Here is a 19,496-nt window from a genome sequence, read left to right on the forward strand (position 1 = left end):
GCTAATCATTGGTTTATTGGTTTAAATTAGCCAAATTTGGGTTTCCAACTGGTGACAAGGCTAGTTGCTAATATTTTGAACGTCACTGACCAAATCTCTGCACCACCTCAATGTGGCAGAAATTAAAAGCTGCAACCTTCAGGTTGTAAAGGTACTTTTTATTTTTAGAAATTGCTGTCAAACCAATTACAAATTGATTTGGAATGATATTGATAAGTCCTAGCCATCGGTAATTTGTGGCACATTTTAAAAATAAATAAACATTAAATTAATAAAAATGTGCAGTGTCCCATGTTAGATCTCTCACATTGCTATCTCTGTGCTATCATTTGTAGCCAAGGCCTTCAATTTTCTACAAGATTATCAGAATAGTGTCTTAATAGATTAAAGTGTATCAAATGCCTTATGGTAACCCTGTATTCATTAGTGTATAATTACTGCAGCAATGCTCTTTGAGAAATTTTTCTCTGTTTCAATTCTCCACCACCAGCAATATACTGTAAATTCATATTTAGGCGTAACATGCTGGTCAAAGATTTAAAATCAATGCTTAGATTACAAATCATCTTATGTGTGCTAAATTTAAGCACAGAATTCTGGAAGTAGAATGAGAAAAAAATGGTTTCCTTAACATTTACTATTTCTTGCTAGGCATTACGTGGTACGAGGCCCTGAGAAAACACCTTATGAGGGTATGTATTGTTCTCATCTGATAACTGGCTGATCTATTAATATATTCTGTTTGTCTCACATTCATTAGTCATTATATCATTATATAATAAACTGCTACAGAGCCTGCAAAATATATCTTTTATTGACAGGTGTTCATTTATTTTCTGTTTCATGATTTGGCAGTAATGGCAAATTTCTTAATGGTTCTGTTTCAAAATTTTCAGTATTGTCATTTAATTTCTTATCCACTGGCTATCAAAGGTGATGTACAACTTGTGTGTTGGGCAGTTTTCTGTTATCAAACTTTTTCTGAACATTTAAGGTAGGGCAAAAATATTGTCGCAGTAATAATGCTTTTTCATGTCTATTAATGATTGGATTTGCTGTTAAATAAGAATGTCATAACATCAAGACCTTGGCTTTAAATTAAAGCTTAAAGGTAAAGAAATTCTGTTGCCCCACTGATTACAATGGGATCTTGATCAGATGGGCCAATGGGCTGAGAAGTGGCAGATGGAGTTTAATTTAGATAAATGCAAGGTGCTGCAATTTGGGGAAACAAATCTTAGCAGGACTCATACACTTAATGGTAAGGTCCTAGGGAGTGTTGGTGAACAAAGACACCTTGGAATGTACGTTCATAGCTCCTTGAAAGTGGAGTCGCAGGTAGATAGGATAGTGAAGAAGGCATTTGGTATGCATTTATTGGTCAGCGTATTGAGTACAGGAGTTGGGAGATCATGTGGCTGTACAGGACATTGTTTGGGCCACTGTTGGAATATTGCGTGCAATTTTGGTCTCCCTCCTCTTGGAAGGATGTTGTGAAACTTGAAAGACTGAGAAAAGATTTACAAGAATGTTGCCAGGGTTGAAGGATTTGAGCTGTAGGGAGAGGTTGAATAGGCTAGGGCTGTTTTCCCTGGAGCATTGGAGGCTGAGGGGTGACGTTATAGAGGTTTATAAAATCATGAGGGGCATGGATAGGGTAAATAGACAAGGTATTTTCCCTGGTTGGGGGGAGTCCAGAACTAGAGGGCATAGGTTTAGGGTGAGAGGGGAAAGATGCAAAAGAGACCTAAAGGGCAACGTTTTCACGCAGAGGGTGGTACATGTATGGAATGAGCTGCCAGAGGAAGTGGTGGAGGCTAGTATAATTGCAACATTTAAAAAGCATCTGGATGAGTATATGGGCCCGGTGCTGGCAGGTGGGACTAGAATGGTTTGGGATATCTGGTCGGCATGCACGAGTTGAACCGAATAGTCTGCTTCCGTGCTGTACGTTTCTATGACTCTATGGTGAATGGTGTAATAATGCATACCTATTCCTATTTAAAACAGAAATGAGAAGGAATTACTTTGCTCAAAAGGTTATGAATCTATGGAATGAATTACTTCCGAGTGCAATGGATGCTGTAATGTTGAATAAACCTAAGGAGGAGATAGACTGACAGATATTCAATTACTAATGGTTTAAAGGTTATGAGGAGTGGGCAGGAAAGTGGAAATGAGAGCAAGATGCGATCAGCCTTGATTGTATTAAATGGTGTAGCAGGGTTGAGGGGCTGAATTGCCTACTCCTGTTCCTAGGTGAAAATGAGGACTGAAGATTAGAGTGGTGCTGGAAAAGCACAGCAGATCAGTCCTGCTCCTAGTTATGTTCAATGTTCTCTTACTTTGAAGCAGTGAGTGTAGTGAAAGATTGTAAGAGTATGTGCCCATAAAATTTCTAAAATTTGTGAAAATGGAGATATTTATTTGTATTTGAAGACCAGTGTATCTCCCGAGTTGAGCAGCAGTGAGTAGGTCTGGGAGCGTGTTCACAGGAAGTAAGTGGGCAAATGCAGAAGCCACATAAAGCCTGGAGGGCAGCCAGCTGCCCTGAGGAGGGAGTAGATGTGAGTAACTTCAAGTTAGATTTTAGTTAAAAACAAAAAAAAGGGTAATTCATGTCTGTGCTGTAAGTTTGGACCAGTCAGCTAATTTTGTTTTTGCTAATGCCTATTCTCTGCAACCTCTGCAAAAACAGAAATGGGAGATGAGACTTTATCACAACCAATATTATATAGATATACTACCTACAACTTACATTTTGAGAATTGGATTTAAACATTGGCTGTTTACTTGTAGACTTGCAGGAATGCTTTCACACTCACTGATCAAATAAGTATTACTAGAGGATAGCTACACCAGTGGGATAAGATCTTTACGTATCATCAGTGGACTGACCAAAAAAGAGAATTTATTCAGATCGTGATTTGTACAAGAAACGAGATTCAAATTTTATCGTGTTTTTATCTTTATTATAATGTATTATTTTTCATTAAATGTTTTAATTATGGGGTGAATTAAGTCTTTGTTAGATGAAAGAATTCTCATGGATGTGTGTGCCCTAATTACAGGTGGATACCAGTGAAATCAATGTTGGCCAATACATTTAAAAACAGAATGGTCGAAATTAGTTTGGTGTTGATCCTGATGAATACTCTGTGGGAAGTAATATTTAAAATATTCTTTGTCTCCGACTGAAAATGTGGAATGGAGAACATGGTAGTGATCATGGGAAAGGATAGCTCTGTGAGCTATTTCAAGAACTGGGATAAAACTGAAAAGATTTGCTTTATTGTGACGAGGCTGTGGCTTTAAGAGGTATATTTTGTCCTGGTTTGTTTTAAGAAAGAGATTGAACAAGGAGTGCCAAGCATTTGTGGTAATGTAAACAACTTGTGAGGCCTTGAGTTTTTTTAAAAGTTGGAGCAATAGAGTTCTAAGGGAGATAACTTGAAGGGCTTGTACCCGAAATGTTGATTCCCCTATTCCTTGGACGCTGCCTGACCAGCTGTGCTTTTCGAGCGCCACACTTTTTTCAATTCTGATCTCCAGCATCTGCTGTCCTCACTTTCTCCAAGTGGATCAAGGGTTACGGGGAGAATGGGGTTGAGAAACTTATCAGCCATGACTAAATGGCGGAGCAGACTCGAAGAATGAAACTTGAAATGATGGCCTAATTCCTTCTGTGTCTTATGGTCTAAGCAGCCTGGATGGGTGTGGTCAGCTCTCAAACCAGGATTTCCCTAGTGTTTCTTTTTAGCTTTAAGCAGTTGTTGTTGTGGGCTTGAAGAAGTGGAAGCAATTTTTCCATTTCTTGATTATAGCCAAAAGCTGGGGGGTTTCTTCCTAGGCTGCTAGAATGCGTGTGAGACAAAATCTGTTTTTCTGAATTTGCCATTTTGCAACAGGGTGTGTCTATGGGATGATGCTATATTGGAAAAGTTGATTAGTAGTCGTTACTGTATCTGTTACTGTTTTCCAATAGAGCTAAGTTATTCAAAATTTTCTTTCTTCTGTTATATTTTAATTGTCGTCATAGAGCGGTGCAGCATGGAAACAGACCCTTCGGTCCAACTCATCCATGTTGACCAGAAAGCCTAAATTAATCTAGTCCCATTTGCCAGCATTTGGCCCATATCTCTCCAAAACCTTCCTATTCATATACCCATCAAAATGCCTTTTCAATGTTTGTAATTGTACCAGCCTCCACCACTTCCTCTGCAGCTCATTCCATACATGCATCACCCTCAGTGTGAAAAAGTTGCCCCTTAGGTCCCTTTTATATCTTATTCCCCTTTCACCTAAAACCGATGCTCTGTAGTTTTGGACTCCTTCACCCCTCCTTCCCCCCCCCCCCAGTGAAAAGACCTTGGGTATTTACCCTATCCATGCCCCTCATGATTTTATAAACCTCGATGAGGTCATTCTTCAGCTTCTGACACTCCAAGGAAGATAACCCCAGCCTATTCAAGCCTCTCCCTATAGATCAAACCCTCCAACAATGGCAACATCATTGTAAATCTTTTCTGAATGCTTTCATCCTATAGCAGGGAGACCAGAATTGCACGCAGTATTTCAAAAGTAGTCTAACCAGTGTCCTGTACAGCTGCAACATGACCTCCCAACTCCTATACTCAATGATAAAGGCAAGCATACCAAACACCTCTTTCACTATTCTACGACTCCACTTTCAAAGAACTGTGAACCTGCAATCTTTGTTCAGCAACACTCCTCAGGGTCTTCCCATTAAGTGTATAAATCCTGCCCTGATGTGCCTTTCCAAAATGTTTTTGAGTAAATTATGTTTTGCTTAATGTCGAGCAGTTTGACTGCTCGGAATGCATCTGGAACTCCGCACTTTGCATTTGCCTTTAAAATGAGAAAAAGGTAGAGTCTAGACGACCTTCTTAAAATTTTTTGAGGGGGTCTGGTCCATAACATTATATTGAAAAGCAATAACCTTGTTCAAATTATGAATGTAATGTAGTGTTGACTCTACTGGCTGTGCATCTAGCCATGTGCAATACAAAAACAAAATGTTGGAAATGCTCGATTGGTTTGTCAGCATTTGGAGGTAGTGCAAAAACAAATTAGTATTTTGGCTAAATTAACTATTGGTCTGTTATTCTGTTTCTTTCCTCATGCATGTTGCCTGAACTGCCAGGTTTTTCCAGCACTTTTTATTTCTGATTTCCAGCCTCTGTGATATTTTGTTTTTGTGCTGGAACTCTCTATGCTCCATTTTTGGCATGACCAAAGTCATAATGTAATAAATAACATTTAAAGTTTTAATTGCAGAATATGTTAAAATGAAGTCTACACAGATTCTAATAGTGCTTTTGTTTTCTCTCTAAATCTAGGCGGTCTTTATCATGGGAAGTTAGTTTTCCCCAGAGAATTTCCTTTCAAGCCCCCTAGTATTTATATGATCACACCAAATGGAAGATTCAAATGCAATACAAGGTAAGCAATCTCGTAAATAATTTGAAACTTTCATTAATAGCGTCAAAACAGAGACATTAGCATACTGTACAACATTGTTAAAGATTATTATTATCTGTTCATTTCAAGTTTCATCCTTGGTTATGCACATTGTATGGCATTTAACGTTTCTGTGTTTATGTTTTTAAAAGAATTTCACATTTCTGGTTACGTAGCTGTGCTGAAATTCTAGTCCCATGGAGTCATTAAAGAATAATAGTTCAAAGTTATTAAATGGTTTTAAAGTTGGTGTAAGTTTAGATGCTCCAAAGGCTAAACATTTTAAACAGTGAAGATTTTTAATATTGTTTTGAATCACTAAAAGAGTAAATCATGGAGCCTTTCAAAGCGTTATTTTTACATATCATTAGCAATAGAAGAAGTCACTGTTATAATTCAGGTATTTCCAGGTACACTCCTTGCAATCAACAAAAGCCATAATTCCCTTGGAAACTAATTAATATTCCTGTATGTTTGTACTCCTGAGAAACCCCTTTCTCCCCTGATAGACTAACTGGAAAGCTACAAAAATGCCTGTGCCAGATGTCCCCAGCATTACGGTCTTCAACCAATTCAATTCTCTCCATCAAGAAATGGCTGAAAGCATTAGATACTGCAAAAGCTATGGACCCTGAGAACATTTCGGCAATAGTGCTAAAGACTTGTGCTCCAGACTTGTCACATCCCGAGCCAAGCTGTTCCAGTACAGCTGTAACATTAGCAGCAACCTGACCATGTGTGAAACTGCCCTGGTATGTCCTGCGCACAAAAATCTGGGTGAATCCAACCAACCAATAACCAATTACCTTAATTGGCAACCCATCCGCTATCTTGAGTATTCGCTCTAATGCTATATCATAGTTCCTTCGCTGCTGAGTCAAAATCCTGGATCTGCCTCTTTAACATCACTGTGTATTAACAACATACCTACCCCATATGGACTGCAGCAATTTGCAAAAGCAGCTAACCACCACCACCACCTCCAGGACAATACTTGTGAACTTCTCCAATGATACTCACATTCCATGAATTAATAAAACAATTTCCTTTCTGATTGAGAAATCAGTGATGGGCTGTATTCTTTAAGCTCTAAGCTAGAAATCAGGTTACTAAAAGAGGAAATCAAACAGGAGCTAAAGCAGATAACACTTTTTACTAGATCATGGTAAATAATTTGTCTCCAGTAGTGGAAATCAACTCCATTGAAACCATTAATAATGCTCATTAGCTGTAACACATCCACAATGAAAATCTTTTAGATGCTCATTGTATCCAAGTAGCTCCAGCTTGTTGATACTTGGCAAAGAAGAGATCCATAAACATAGCTTATTTTGGATCCAAAGTCAATCTGTCTTTCATTTGGAAGTGCAAATTAAGTCAAAGTAAGATTGTTTCTTTCACATTCTGAAATGGATAGGACACATGATGTATAGTTTTGTAATTACCCTGTTTTTGCTTTTATGGGTTTGTGAAGCAGGGTAAATTCTATACCAGGAGTGATAGGTTTGCTCTCTGTCAGACTGCACACTCCTGAACAATTAATCATCTCCTGTCTGCCTGATATACAATACCTAATTACTTCTAACATTATTCATCTTTCTAACCAAGATAACTTAATTGTCTCAAGTGATGTAGAAGCCAGAAATGTGAGTTAATTCTATTTCTAGAAAAGATGATTTAACATCCTGGGCTTATCATTGACTGGACACTTAACTGGACTAGCCATATAAATATTGTGTTTACAAGAGCAAGTCCGATTAGATATCCTATAGCAAATAACTCACCTTCTGATTCCCCAAAGTCTGTCTATCATCTACAAGGCACAAGTCAGGAGTATGATGGAATACTCCCCACTTGCTTCACACCATCCAGGACAAAGCAACCTGCATGATGTGGACCACATACATGAACGTTCACTCCCTTTGCCACTGATACTCAGCAGTGGCAGTTTGTACCAACTATAAAACGCACTGCAGAAATTCACCAAGGCTCCTTAGATAACACCTTTCAAATTCACAACTGTTCCCACCTGGAAGGACAAGGAAAACATAGATGGGAGCACCACCATGTACAAATTCCCCTCTAAACCATTTAAAATCCTGTCTTGGAAATATATCATCTCTACTTCAGTGACAATGGGTCAAAATCTTGGAATTCCCTTAATGATATTGTCCAACTCAAATGGACTGCAGCAGTTCAGGAAGACTGTTCATGGCTTTGTCAAGAGCAGCCAGTGGTGCCCACATGCCACAAATAGAAAAAAAACCTAGCAGTTGGGATCCAATTAAAAGTCTGCATTGGATGGCTGTAGTTGCATTTAATGTTTGCAGCCATTAAATGACTGCCAGTCAATTCTTAACAATGTTCCTAATCTCGCTGAATTGATTGAGAGCTGTGAGTGTAAATCACCTTCCTCCTATGAGGAAGGCAAGTCATTGCTAATTACTGTTACACAGATCACTTGTCAGTAGCTTACTGTAGGCCAGCAGGGAGGCAAGTGAGTGGCATTTCAGATCTCTTAATGACTTGCTGTATAGCCTTGGCAAACAATAAGCCTTAAAGCTCTTTGAGCAAAAGTGTTCATATCTTTTGAAGGAGAAATAAAATGGAGTGTGTAGGAACTAAAGATATGTAAAATAAATATTGCGTAATTTTAATTAATATAACCTTTAGAAATTTCTTATTGCACAGCAGAAATTCTTGGTGGCTTAGGCTCCCACAGTAGATTAACTGCAGTTGTTCATGGAGGCTACGTGCCACCACATGCTTGAGGACAAGCAGGGGTGAGCAATAAATGGTGGCCTTGTTAGAGATTCTCATGTCCCATGAACAAATTTAGGAAAAAAAGTTGGCCCGAGTTTTTCCTCACAAATGTGTGTCCAATGTCTGAGCATTATCAGAGTTTCAAAACATTTTATTATCTTGAAATAGATTTAAAGGAGAGGCCTGTATACCCAATTTTGTTGTACCAAGCTTAATGTTTCCAGCTGAACTGAGGTTTCATAAAACCAGTGTGTATACTTTTTTAAAAATCACATTTAAGGTGCAAAAATTTCACCCTGTAAAAGCTTTAATCAAGCTAAGTTGCGTTCACTATTGATCAATGTAAACAGAAAGTTTTCTTTGGGTAATATAGGAATGTTACCACTTGTGATTAGCCTATTTTTTTTTGTTTAGAAAGTAATTAACAGTAAACTTCCTACTGTAAATTCTAAATAGTACACCCTATATTTGTTACAAAGTTAGAGATTAAACAGTAATTCCATTTTCCAAAAACATGATTTGTTAAAGGTAGTTTTTTCCAGATCCACTAGTAATCATATAATTCCTTTATCCGCATTTACGTGTCCAATAGTTAATATTTGTCATGTTATAGAATTTAATATGTTGTGATTCCACAGTTGCCTATTTTTCCTTTCGCTCCCAAATCTATGCATACTTGGCTTCTCCTGCTATTTTTGGAGTATCACTTGTGTATAACTCGTTTTAACATTGGCGATTCAGTAGTTTTGTACTGTGATTGTTCATGTTTTTAGTCAGCATTTCTAGCCATCAGAATTTTGTAATGTTGTAAACAAAGCTTAAAAACCTGTGATGATACAGAAACAGACTTTGGACAATGATTTGTGTAATTGTTAGGTAACATTTTTTAACTCATGCACTGCAGACTTATATTTAGGATATTGACATTATTTTACCAAGGATGTATAAACTTAACTATTTTTGCTTGAATTCTCAAAACAACAAATTTGAAGTTTACCATAAACTGCAAATGACTTCAATTTTTTGATTAATACTCCTGTTTGTGTCTGTGCCTTTAATACTTGTAGCATCACTTGAAGTCTTGAATGAAGAATCACCATTCCTGGCACAAGGCATTGCTAAAAAAGAATGTACATTAAAATGTTGTGTTTATATATTTTCCACATTTTTGGTCTAGGTTTCCCATTCTATTCCTTCCTTAAAAGCTAGTGCACTCTTGATTAATGAAGAATTTTGTATTTGATTTTCCATGACTTTGCTGGTACTCTAGCTGGCCACTGGAAGGTGCTGAAGTACTGGTCCCTGGCCTCCCTGTCCAAAATAATATCACTAGTTCTCTGAAGCTCCATCTGATCTGACTATGTGGGAACTCACAGGCTGACATCCAGCTGTGCTCTTGAGCTTTGCCTTAAAAATAATGCATTAAACTCTGTAGGCAGAGTCCCAAAGAGCAGCAGACTTTTATACATTGCCTAAAATACAGTTTGTGAAATGTGATTTACTACCTCACTGATGTCGATCTGTAGACTAAGAAATTTGAAAAGTTGTATAAATCCTATTCGGAAAAAACAACCTTAATTACAGTAAAGATCTTTACCTTGCAGGTTATGTCTTTCAATCACTGATTTTCATCCAGATACCTGGAACCCTGCCTGGTCTGTCTCTACAATCCTGACTGGTCTTCTTAGCTTCATGGTAGAAAAAGGGCCTACATTGGGTAGTATTGAAACTTCTGAATATACAGTGAGTTCCTTCCATTAATTACTAACGAAAAGCCTTTTGCTATCATGCTATAGATTTTTCGAGGTTTGAACAGCATGATGTTGCTGCCTTTCACATTGTATTCTTATTCTGTTCCACTCCACATCCCTTTTCTTATAGTCCCCTGAATCTCCTACATCTGGAACTAAGGATGGTCTGCCTCTAAGTTCTCTTTCTCTGTATTGAGCGTAACACTCCCTAGACAGACAAGAGTACAGTTCAATGGAAGTGGATTACTATTATGTCTATTCCTTGTTTTCTAGGTCTATTATGTAATCTTCTTTTTATTTTATGCTTACCTTGCATTCTTTCCAAATTTAAACATCTTCAAAATCCTTGCTATGTTCTCACTTGCAACCAGTCCCACTTACCCATCACCCCATGTTCGCTGTTCTGCTTTTTGCTCCTGGTCAACAATGCATTAATGTTAAAGTTTCCATTCTGTTTTCAAATTCTTTTTGTCCTCCCTACAAATCCCTACTCTCATTTCCACCAGTCCAGTTCCAGTCCAATACATCTCCACACACTGCCATTTCGGACTTTTTAGCCATTCCTGATTTTAATTAGTGTGCAGCTGCCTAAGCTTTGCAATCGCTTTCTTCTATCTATTTCTCTGCCTTTTCACCTGACAATCCTCATTTAAAGTGATATTTATACTGGCCACTTTTACCAAGCTTTTGGTCCTCTGCCTTAAAGTCTGCTAATTTGGCAGTGTTAACCTTTGTTCTGTAATGCTTCTCGAAAGCATCTTGGGATATTTATTACATTAAAGACAGTACATAAGTAGTGAGTTTTGAGAAGATTTGTAGCCCAGGTTGGGGTTTTGGTTGTAGGTTTACTCGCTGAGCTGGCAGGTTCATTTCCAGACACTTCTTCGTTACCCTACTAGGTAATATCTTCAGTGGGCCTCAGGCAAAGCAATGCTGAAAATTCCTGCTTTCTATTTATATGACATCACCAACCCAAAGAAACCCAAACATATAAGTAGAAAGCAGGATTTTTCAGCATTGCTTTGCCTGAGGCCCACTGAAGATATTACCTAGTAGGATAACGAAGTGTCTGGAAATGAACCTGCCAGCTCTGCGAGCAAACCTACATCCACGGTATATAAATTAAAGTTGTCACATGAAAATATGTTTGGTTCATTTTATAATTATTGATCAGTCTGCCAGTCATCAATACCAAATGTATCGGGCTCACATGTAAGTGGATAGAGAGCCTTCAGGTGCTCCTTGAGTTTGGTATACATAGAAATTTTATTAACCATATTTCCACCTTTCACCTCTATATTTAGGGTCACATTCTGAAATTATTGGATCTTTCTGTCAGTGAGAGCTGTTTGTTCATTTGTCTGTACTATGGGAAAATAAACTGATCTTCAGTTTTTGTGTATTAACACATTTAATCATCTTAGCTGGGTTTTCTCTATTTATTTGCAAAAGTTAATAATTTTGAAGCTTCTGGTTTCAGAATAATTTATTTTTTGGTATGTTCATTGCCGTGATGCAGCTAATGATCTTGTTTGCTTTCAAAATCTAATCCTCTTGCCGTAAGCCTTTCGAAATGGTTGGCTACTAGCATCCCAAACCCTAAAAATGAACAACCTGTTGTAAGTTTTACAGCAGGTTTGTTGTGGCTATTCAAGGTACTGGGAAGATTTTGCTAGTTTGTCTGATTTAATAGATTCACAAGTGTCTCCAATGCTGGCTTGTCAAAGAATAGACCTCTGGCTCAAACAGAGATGCAGGGAATGCTACAAAGCAATGTCGTCTACTGAGCTGTATCCTGTATTAGTTCAAAGCAGAGAGGAGACTTTGCGGGTTTTCTGGGGGTTGGATAGTCTACTGTAATTCAAGCTCTGACTTTGTGATCAAAATTTGCTTAAGTATTCTGGCACTGGAACATTAGGAAAAAAGAATGATTACAACGACAATTTTTGAAATTGCAAACTTGTTTGAATGATTTTGGCTAGCTTTCAGTTTTCTAGTTACTCTTTGGTGCTAACTGATGCTTAATCATCAGCAATGTTTGAATGTATCTAATTTTATGATCCTCTGGATTTTTCAGAATGCTATTTCCTCAAATGCCAGTTGATGTCCAGAGTATCCTTTTGAAACTGTTGAAGTTTAAAGCTTTCACTCCTGTTTGCATAGATTTGCAATGTTTTAGTGTTTTGCTTTTGTTGGTCCTGGTCCAGTTGTTAGGCAATAATCAATGTTGCCTCTGCTCTAATAGCATCATAAAGGCATCTCATTACCAGCAGATCCAAGCATTATTTGAGTCCACTAAGTCATGATCTACTTATTAACAAAGGCAGATGAAATAATAGGCTTTATCTTTTTAAAGAAAAGTTATACATTTTTAATTAATGGAGTGAAATGCCTCTTTCCCTAACTTCTGGGCTGTGGTTGCATTTTTATTAATTTTGCTTAGATCTACTCTCCATGGGTCTTTCTGTGCAAGATGCTTTAGTACAAATGGAGATGTGCTTCTGAACTTCTTGGATGTCTGAAAGTCTACAAAATAATATAGATGGGTTAAGTGATTGGGCAAGGGCCTGGCAGATGGAGTACAATGTTGGTAAATGCGAGGTAGTTCATTTTGGTAGGAACAACAGCAAAATGGACTACTATTTAAATGGTGAAATATTGCAGCATGCAGCTGTACAGACAGTCCTGGGTGTCTGTGTGCATGAATCATAAAACATTAGGTTGCAGGTGCAGCAGGTAATTCAGAAGGCAAATGGAATATTGTCATTCATTGCTAGAGGGATGGAGTTTAAAAACGGAGCTTATGGTGCAGTTGTATAGGGTGCTGGTAAAGGCACACCTTGAATACTGTGTACAGTTTGAGTCTCCTTACTTGAGAAAAAAATGTACTGGCACTGGAGGGGTGCAGAAGAGGTTCACAAGATTGATTCTGGAATTGAGAAGGTTGGCTTATGGGGAGAGAGATTGAGTAGACTGGGACTATACTCATTGGAATTTAGAAGAATGGGGGGATCTTATAGAAATGTTATAAAATAATGATGGGAATTGATAGAAGCAGGGAGCTTGTTTCCACTGGATGGTTGAAACTAGAATTGGGGGGGTACAGTCTCAAAATTAGGGGGAACAGATTTTAGGACTGAGTTGAGGAAGAACTTCTTCATCCAAGGGTTGTGAATGAGTGGAATTCCCTGCCCAGTGAAGCAGTTGAGGTTACCTAGTTGAATGTTTTTAAGGCAAAGTTAGATGTCTGAACAGTAAAGGAATTAAGGGTTATGGTGAACAGGCGGGTGACTGGAGCTGAGTCCACGAAAAGATCAGCCATGATCTTATTGAATGGCGGAGCAGGTTCAGTGGGCCAGACAGCCTACTCCTGCTCCTGCTCCTGTTTCTTATGTTCTTATGGATATTCCCATTAACTTCTATTATCTGGCCACCAGTGTAGCCACGTAGTAACAGTGGTGGTTAAGACATATCTGCCATTATAATTAAATCCATCCTGAAGCAACCTACACATGCACAGGCATCAGAATTATGAATAAACTGGAGCTTGATAACCTCAAATCTGTTTCAGCTACAAGCTGCACCATAAGCATTGTTGTGGTTATGTGCCACATTCAAAAAATATTTATCCGAGTAATGATAACAAGGTCAGAAGAATTTTAGTGTGCTGAGCTATGTAGTATTTATGTGTCCAGTCAGCATCATAAAACCTGCTGAAAATCAGGAGCCCAGCTTAAAAATGAAAGATGTCCTTAGCCATTGGTCATGTGTTGGCAAATGACATTGATTACAAGAGACCTTCAGTAATGTAAGAGCACCATAGCTGCTTATTTTTTAAAAAGGTAAGGGCAAGTTAATACTCTTGAAATTGGACAGTAGGATATATCTCTCTTAGTTTCACAATGCACAAGAAATATTTTGTTCTATTTGTGGCACAGCACACTCTATACACTTTGCAGTGAAATTTCCAGATTTTCACAAAGTATTTGTTTTTCACTCATATCTTTTTAATTTTAAGAGCTAGATTTAAGTCTTATTATTATAATATGCCTACAGGACTGCCTTATTCCGTTTCTCGCTCTCTGTTATTTCAGCACGATTTATCTGAATGTTTGGATAAGGAGAAATGTTGCATTACCTGCTATAATTATTGTCTGTTCAGCTGCAAAGAATGGAATACCCTCTCTGTTTGCCATGTATTAACCTAGAAAAACTTGGTATTTTCTTTATGTCAGAAAACAGTTTGCACTATCATGTTCTCAAATACCTCCATAGATTGAATGCTAGATAATGTTAATTTCACGTTTGCCATAGATGTCTTTGAAAGTTTAGGTCAGGTAGGATTAGAGGTTTGGGAAGGAGGAGGAGATGGTGACTTGTAACATGGGGACAGAGGATGAACTGAGCAGGGGGTAATGAACAATCTTGTGTCAAATTCTTACTTAGCAGTCACAGCAAGATATGAAAACCACAGTCTCACACTGGGTTGGAATGCAAACTCAAAACCGTTTGCTAGCAGAGGAAAGGGCTAATGTGCTCCTGGGCGTTTGTGGTCTACTGGACAGGAATTTGGGTCAGTGAAGGTCTAATTTGTTCAATGTTTGGGGTAAATTGAGGCCCCAAAATATGCACAGGTTAGGTTGTGGGCTGAAAATAGGCACAATTCAGAGAGTTAAAATAGAACTCATTGTGAGAAGCTAGGGCTGAGGGCTGCAGTTTCGCTTTGTCTTAAGTGTCTGGCTACTCGTTTGGGTGAGGGATCATCCCATCAGGGCTAGATCTAATATTGATCAAATGATCATGGTTTGTTTTTATTTGCACTGTCAGCCTACTGGGGCTATACCATTTAGAATCTTGAAAGCACTGATCATTTTTAAGGTTTGATAGATATTAACTTGCTCTGAATAATGCTTTAAAATCAATTTTTGATCAAATACTTTACTGTCTTTGAAAAGTTACTTGTCAATTTTCTTTATAAATTCAGTAATGTTTTGTTTTAACTGACAATACATTAGAATTGTCTTGTGGCAGTTTATCCTGATTCTTGAATAAATCCAAAGTAATGCTAATATGTTGAATCTTTTTTTTTTCCCTTGCAGAAAAGGCAACTTGCTGCCCAAAGCAGTGCTTTTAATCTAAAGGATAAAGTGTTCTGTGAACTCTTCCCAGATTTAGTAGGGGTAAGTGGTCATACCTCTGGCCAATAGTACAGAATCAATCTTGTCTCCATTGATATTGAATTAAGTAGTGGAAATGATGAAAAACAATGAAACCAGATTTAGAATGTTGAAATTCTTCAGTTAACTGGACAGGTTGTATCAGATTTTCTTGAGTGAGTAGACACTGTAGAGTTTTGAGAATGCAAGTTGAAATCAAAAGAAGGGTGGATTTAATAGAACAGGAGTGGTGCATGTTGATTGGAAAGAAGATCTGGAGATCATTGCAGCTAAATTTTTATAGCTATCTGTGCTGAAATTTGTTGACCTGACTTATGTAGCACAGTCTCTGACAGTATTCTAATTTAATCTGAATCCTGCCACAGTACAGAGGAGTCTAATTTAATCTGCGCAGGTGACAGTAGGAAATTGGTGAAGATTTTTTAAAAATAATTTAGTTTTTTTAAGAAGTTAAGGATAGGCAGCAACATAGAAATCTACAAATTCTCAGAATCTAACTTTAAAATAATGCTGGCAAATGGGAACAGACTAATTTAGGATATCTGGTCAGCATGAATGTGTTGGACTGGAGGGTCTGTTTCCATGCTATACAGCTCTGAGTGGTTGAGTTTGTTTCTGTGATCTTGTAATCATAAATTTGTAGTTGTTTTTCCTTTGCTCATGTGTAATTCATATTTGGTAAACTTAGATCTTTATGATTTGGAGATGCTGCTATTGGACTGGGGTGTACAAAGTTAAAATCACACAACACCAGGTTATAGTCCAACACGTTTAATTGGAAGCACTAGCTTTCGGAGCGCCGCTTCTTCATCAGGTGGTTGTGGAGGACACAATTGTAAGACACAGAATTTATAGCAAAAGTTTACAGTGTGATGTTACTGAAACTATACATTGAAAAATACCTTGATTGTTTGTTGATGGATGAATGGGTACCGCACAACAATCAACAGACAGGACTGTTCCCTCCCAGTTAGGGAACACTTCAGTGGTCCAGGACATTCGACCACGGACCTTCGGGTGACCATCTTCCAAGGCGGACTTCGGGACAGGCAGCAGTGAAAAGTGGTCGAGTGGAGGCTGATAGCTAAGTTCCGTACCCATCGGGAGGGCCTCAACTGGGACCTTAGGTTCATGTCACACTATTGCACTATATACGCACATGCACATGCACACAGACACACACACACACTCCTACAGACTCACATGCATCCTCTCACAAACTTATACCACTTTACACTCACACACACATATACACTCTCTCTCACAGACACTCACAACCCCCCCACACACACACACACACACACACACATTCTCTTTTTCTCTCTCTCTCTCACTCTCTCACTCACTCTCACATGCACCCTATCACAGTCTCATACACATACTCTCACATTCACAATCCCCCCCACCCCAGACAGACAGACATACACATACACATATACATATATGTTTGTGGGTGAATTTGTACTTGCAGAGATACATTGTACTTTGCTCAAAATATGAATCCATATAAGACTCTGTCAACTCACTTTTTAGATTAGAATCAGACCAAACATTATGGCACAGACAGGGAACACAGGGGGCTAACACCTTCAACATATTATCTGGCTGACACCAATTGTTACAGTTAACCTGACAATGTAACTTTTAAAAAAAGTTTTGTGATTTACATATGAAAGAAGTGAGATTATCATGGTATTCTTACAGATGAAAGACTCAACAAACAATCAAGGTATTTTTCAATGTATAGTTTCAGTTACATCACACTGCAAACTTTTGCTGTAAATTCTGTGTCTTACAATTGTGTACTTCACAACCACCTGATGAAGGAGCGGTGCTCCGAAAGCTAATGCTTCCAATTAAACCTGTTGGACTATAACCTGGTGTTGTGTGATTTTTTAACTAGATCTTTATGGGTCTTTTCCACCCTACCATCAGTCATTTTTATTACATTTGCAAGGGATTCTGGGTCAATACTTTTCAGAGAGGTATATTCATGAGATGAATTTAAGAACAAAGGATACAGTGCAAAGAAAAGGAGAAGAAACCAGGAAGCTCGAAGCAAAACAGATTTAATGACATTAGTTTTACTTCTTTCAACTCTAGGAAATAAAGGAAAAGCAACGAGCACAAGAAGAACTAAGTAATAGGGCTCAGGCCTTGCCTCTACCAGATGTTATCCCTGATGGTGAAGTGCACCAAAATGGTATGCCGCTTCTTAATGGCCATGCAGTGCTACCGGCTGCCAACCACCAAGGCCTTCAGCAGGCCAACCGAAACCACGGACTCCTAGGGGGAGCTTTAGCAAACTTATTTGTCATTGTTGGTTTTGCAGCCTTTGCTTACACAGTGAAGTATGTGTTACGAAGCATAGCACAAGAATAAAGCTGCTGAAGAGACCAAATCACTGCAACCTTGCAAACAAATTGGACTCCTTTTGGGGAAACGTTGCAGAAAGGCAAGATTAAGACTGTTCGCTGGAGTGATGTAATTAAAATTACATTTGTATATGTACAAAAGTGACCAATTAGAGCCTATGGTTTTGTTTCAGAGATGTACAGATCAACGGAGCTAACAAATAGTTCAAGAATGCAAGGGTTCGGATTTACTGTACTGGTCAAGCATATTTTACAGTGGATGACCAATATTCTGCCTCTTAATTATGGTGAATCTGAAACTTGTGCTATTTGTAAAAGGGGTGTGTTTTGCAGCAGCATTTTCAGATTTTAATTGTTTACTTCACAATGATTAAAAATCTATGCCCCCAACATAAATGACTTTTTAATGTATTTATATTACTGTTGTCCTTGGAATATATTGGAAGCATTTCTGAAATAAAAACAAAATGCAGAAATTAAATGCTAAGCAGAATAAAACTGAGCATGGACTTAAAAAGTGGAAGTTTGGCAAAATTCAAAAGGCAAGGGAACGATATTGGTCATCCAGTGTAATGTAAGTGACCGCCAGAGAAATCAAGACCTTGTGCACATTCCAACAAACTGATTACAGGCTTTTCCTCATTAGGTTTATGGGTAACTCTTTGGCAAAACAGTTACAGAAACCATAATTTATAAATGAAATTTGTTTTGTAATTGTTCTCCATGAAGAAAAGATGCTCAATGCCCCATTTGTATCGTTGGAAACAGTGCTTTAATGGACAATAATTTGCTGCTTAACCAGTTATTTCTGGACAATGTTAAGTTTGCCTTTCCTTTTACGCAATATCTAGAATTTTGCAATACGTTTTCCAAAAAAAAACCTGTGTAAAAAATTTGATAGACATGGCAATGCACACAATTGTAAATTGGTGATTTAAGAAGCTCTTTGCAATTCCTCATCCTAATTTTATGGGTGGCATTACACGTTTAAAATAGGGTATTTGGAATTCTGTTAAATGTCCTTTCTAACAAGCAATAGAAGTTAGATTACATTTTCACTTGACTGAAGACACTGTCATTTTGCTAAATTTAAGTACCTGTCTGGATGTAGTTATACATGTCCCACTCGGCTGTTCATCTGAAATGAACGTGTTGTGTGTAATAGCAATGACTGGTTTGTAAATTGACTATCAATAAAATTTACAGGATATAGTAATATTGTTGCTTGTCTTTAATGTCATTGATAGAAAAAAATCTAAAAACTTTCCAAAATTTGTTACTTATTTTCCATGAAGAGCCTGATATTAACATAAATGTAAAGTCCACAATTTTATTCTGAAACTACAGAGTAGGGAGATGTTTGTCATTCATTTAAGTTTCTACAGTTCTATTTTATAATGTACAAAATATTTGTCAAGCCTTAGAAAGTGTTTCTTGAAAGCTGTATTGGAATTGAGAATGTGTTGGTGACTTTTTATTTTTGAATTATTTGAAAACTGAATGGAAAAGCAATGCAAATTCATTAAACTGATGGGCATTAAAGTTATAACTTTGCAAGACTTCCCCGCATCATCCACAAGATTATTTTAATATTTGAAAAAGTTTTTTTTTAAACCCTTATTCCATAAAAGTGAGAGTTAATTGCAAGCTTTAATGTAAACTATACAATCTGGAAACCATTGATGAACTTGCCCAGAGAGATCTATTTTAAAGTTTTCTTTAAAGTTGACTTCAGTACTTGATAAGGTTTATGTTCTGATCTGTTTGCTTTTAAAATCAATAAATTCTTTTTCACAAATGAAAATAGAAATTCAGATCATCCCTTTTGTACTGGATTTTCCTGGATTCTGCCACCACCTCTTCATCATTGTTATCCTTTTGAGACTGCTCAAGAAGCAAAGTGCTGGGACACTTGGATGGTTTCTGGGCTAGTGGAATATGGGTAGTGG

At 37.7% G+C, this 19,496-nt stretch overlaps 1 protein-coding gene across 2 annotated transcripts in view; it reads left to right on the forward strand.

Annotated features, from left to right (window-relative positions):
- The window catches only part of ube2j2 (ubiquitin-conjugating enzyme E2, J2 (UBC6 homolog, yeast)), a 32,190-nt gene extending 13,427 nt beyond the window's left edge, over nt 1–18,763 (forward strand). For both annotated transcript variants that reach the window (XM_043675810.1, XM_043675809.1), the window contains 5 exons: nt 652–692; nt 5,361–5,463; nt 9,849–9,987; nt 15,095–15,175; nt 17,276–18,763. In XM_043675810.1, coding sequence (XP_043531745.1) covers nt 652–692; nt 5,361–5,463; nt 9,849–9,987; nt 15,095–15,175; nt 17,276–17,554 — 643 coding nt within the window. In that variant the 3' untranslated portion in view covers nt 17,555–18,763. The remainder of the gene's footprint in view (nt 1–651; nt 693–5,360; nt 5,464–9,848; nt 9,988–15,094; nt 15,176–17,275) is intronic.
- Nucleotides 18,764–19,496: the final 733 nt, after the last annotated feature.

Source organism: Chiloscyllium plagiosum, chromosome 34 (genome assembly GCF_004010195.1).
Source record: "Chiloscyllium plagiosum isolate BGI_BamShark_2017 chromosome 34, ASM401019v2, whole genome shotgun sequence".
NCBI lineage: Eukaryota > Metazoa > Chordata > Chondrichthyes > Orectolobiformes > Hemiscylliidae > Chiloscyllium > Chiloscyllium plagiosum.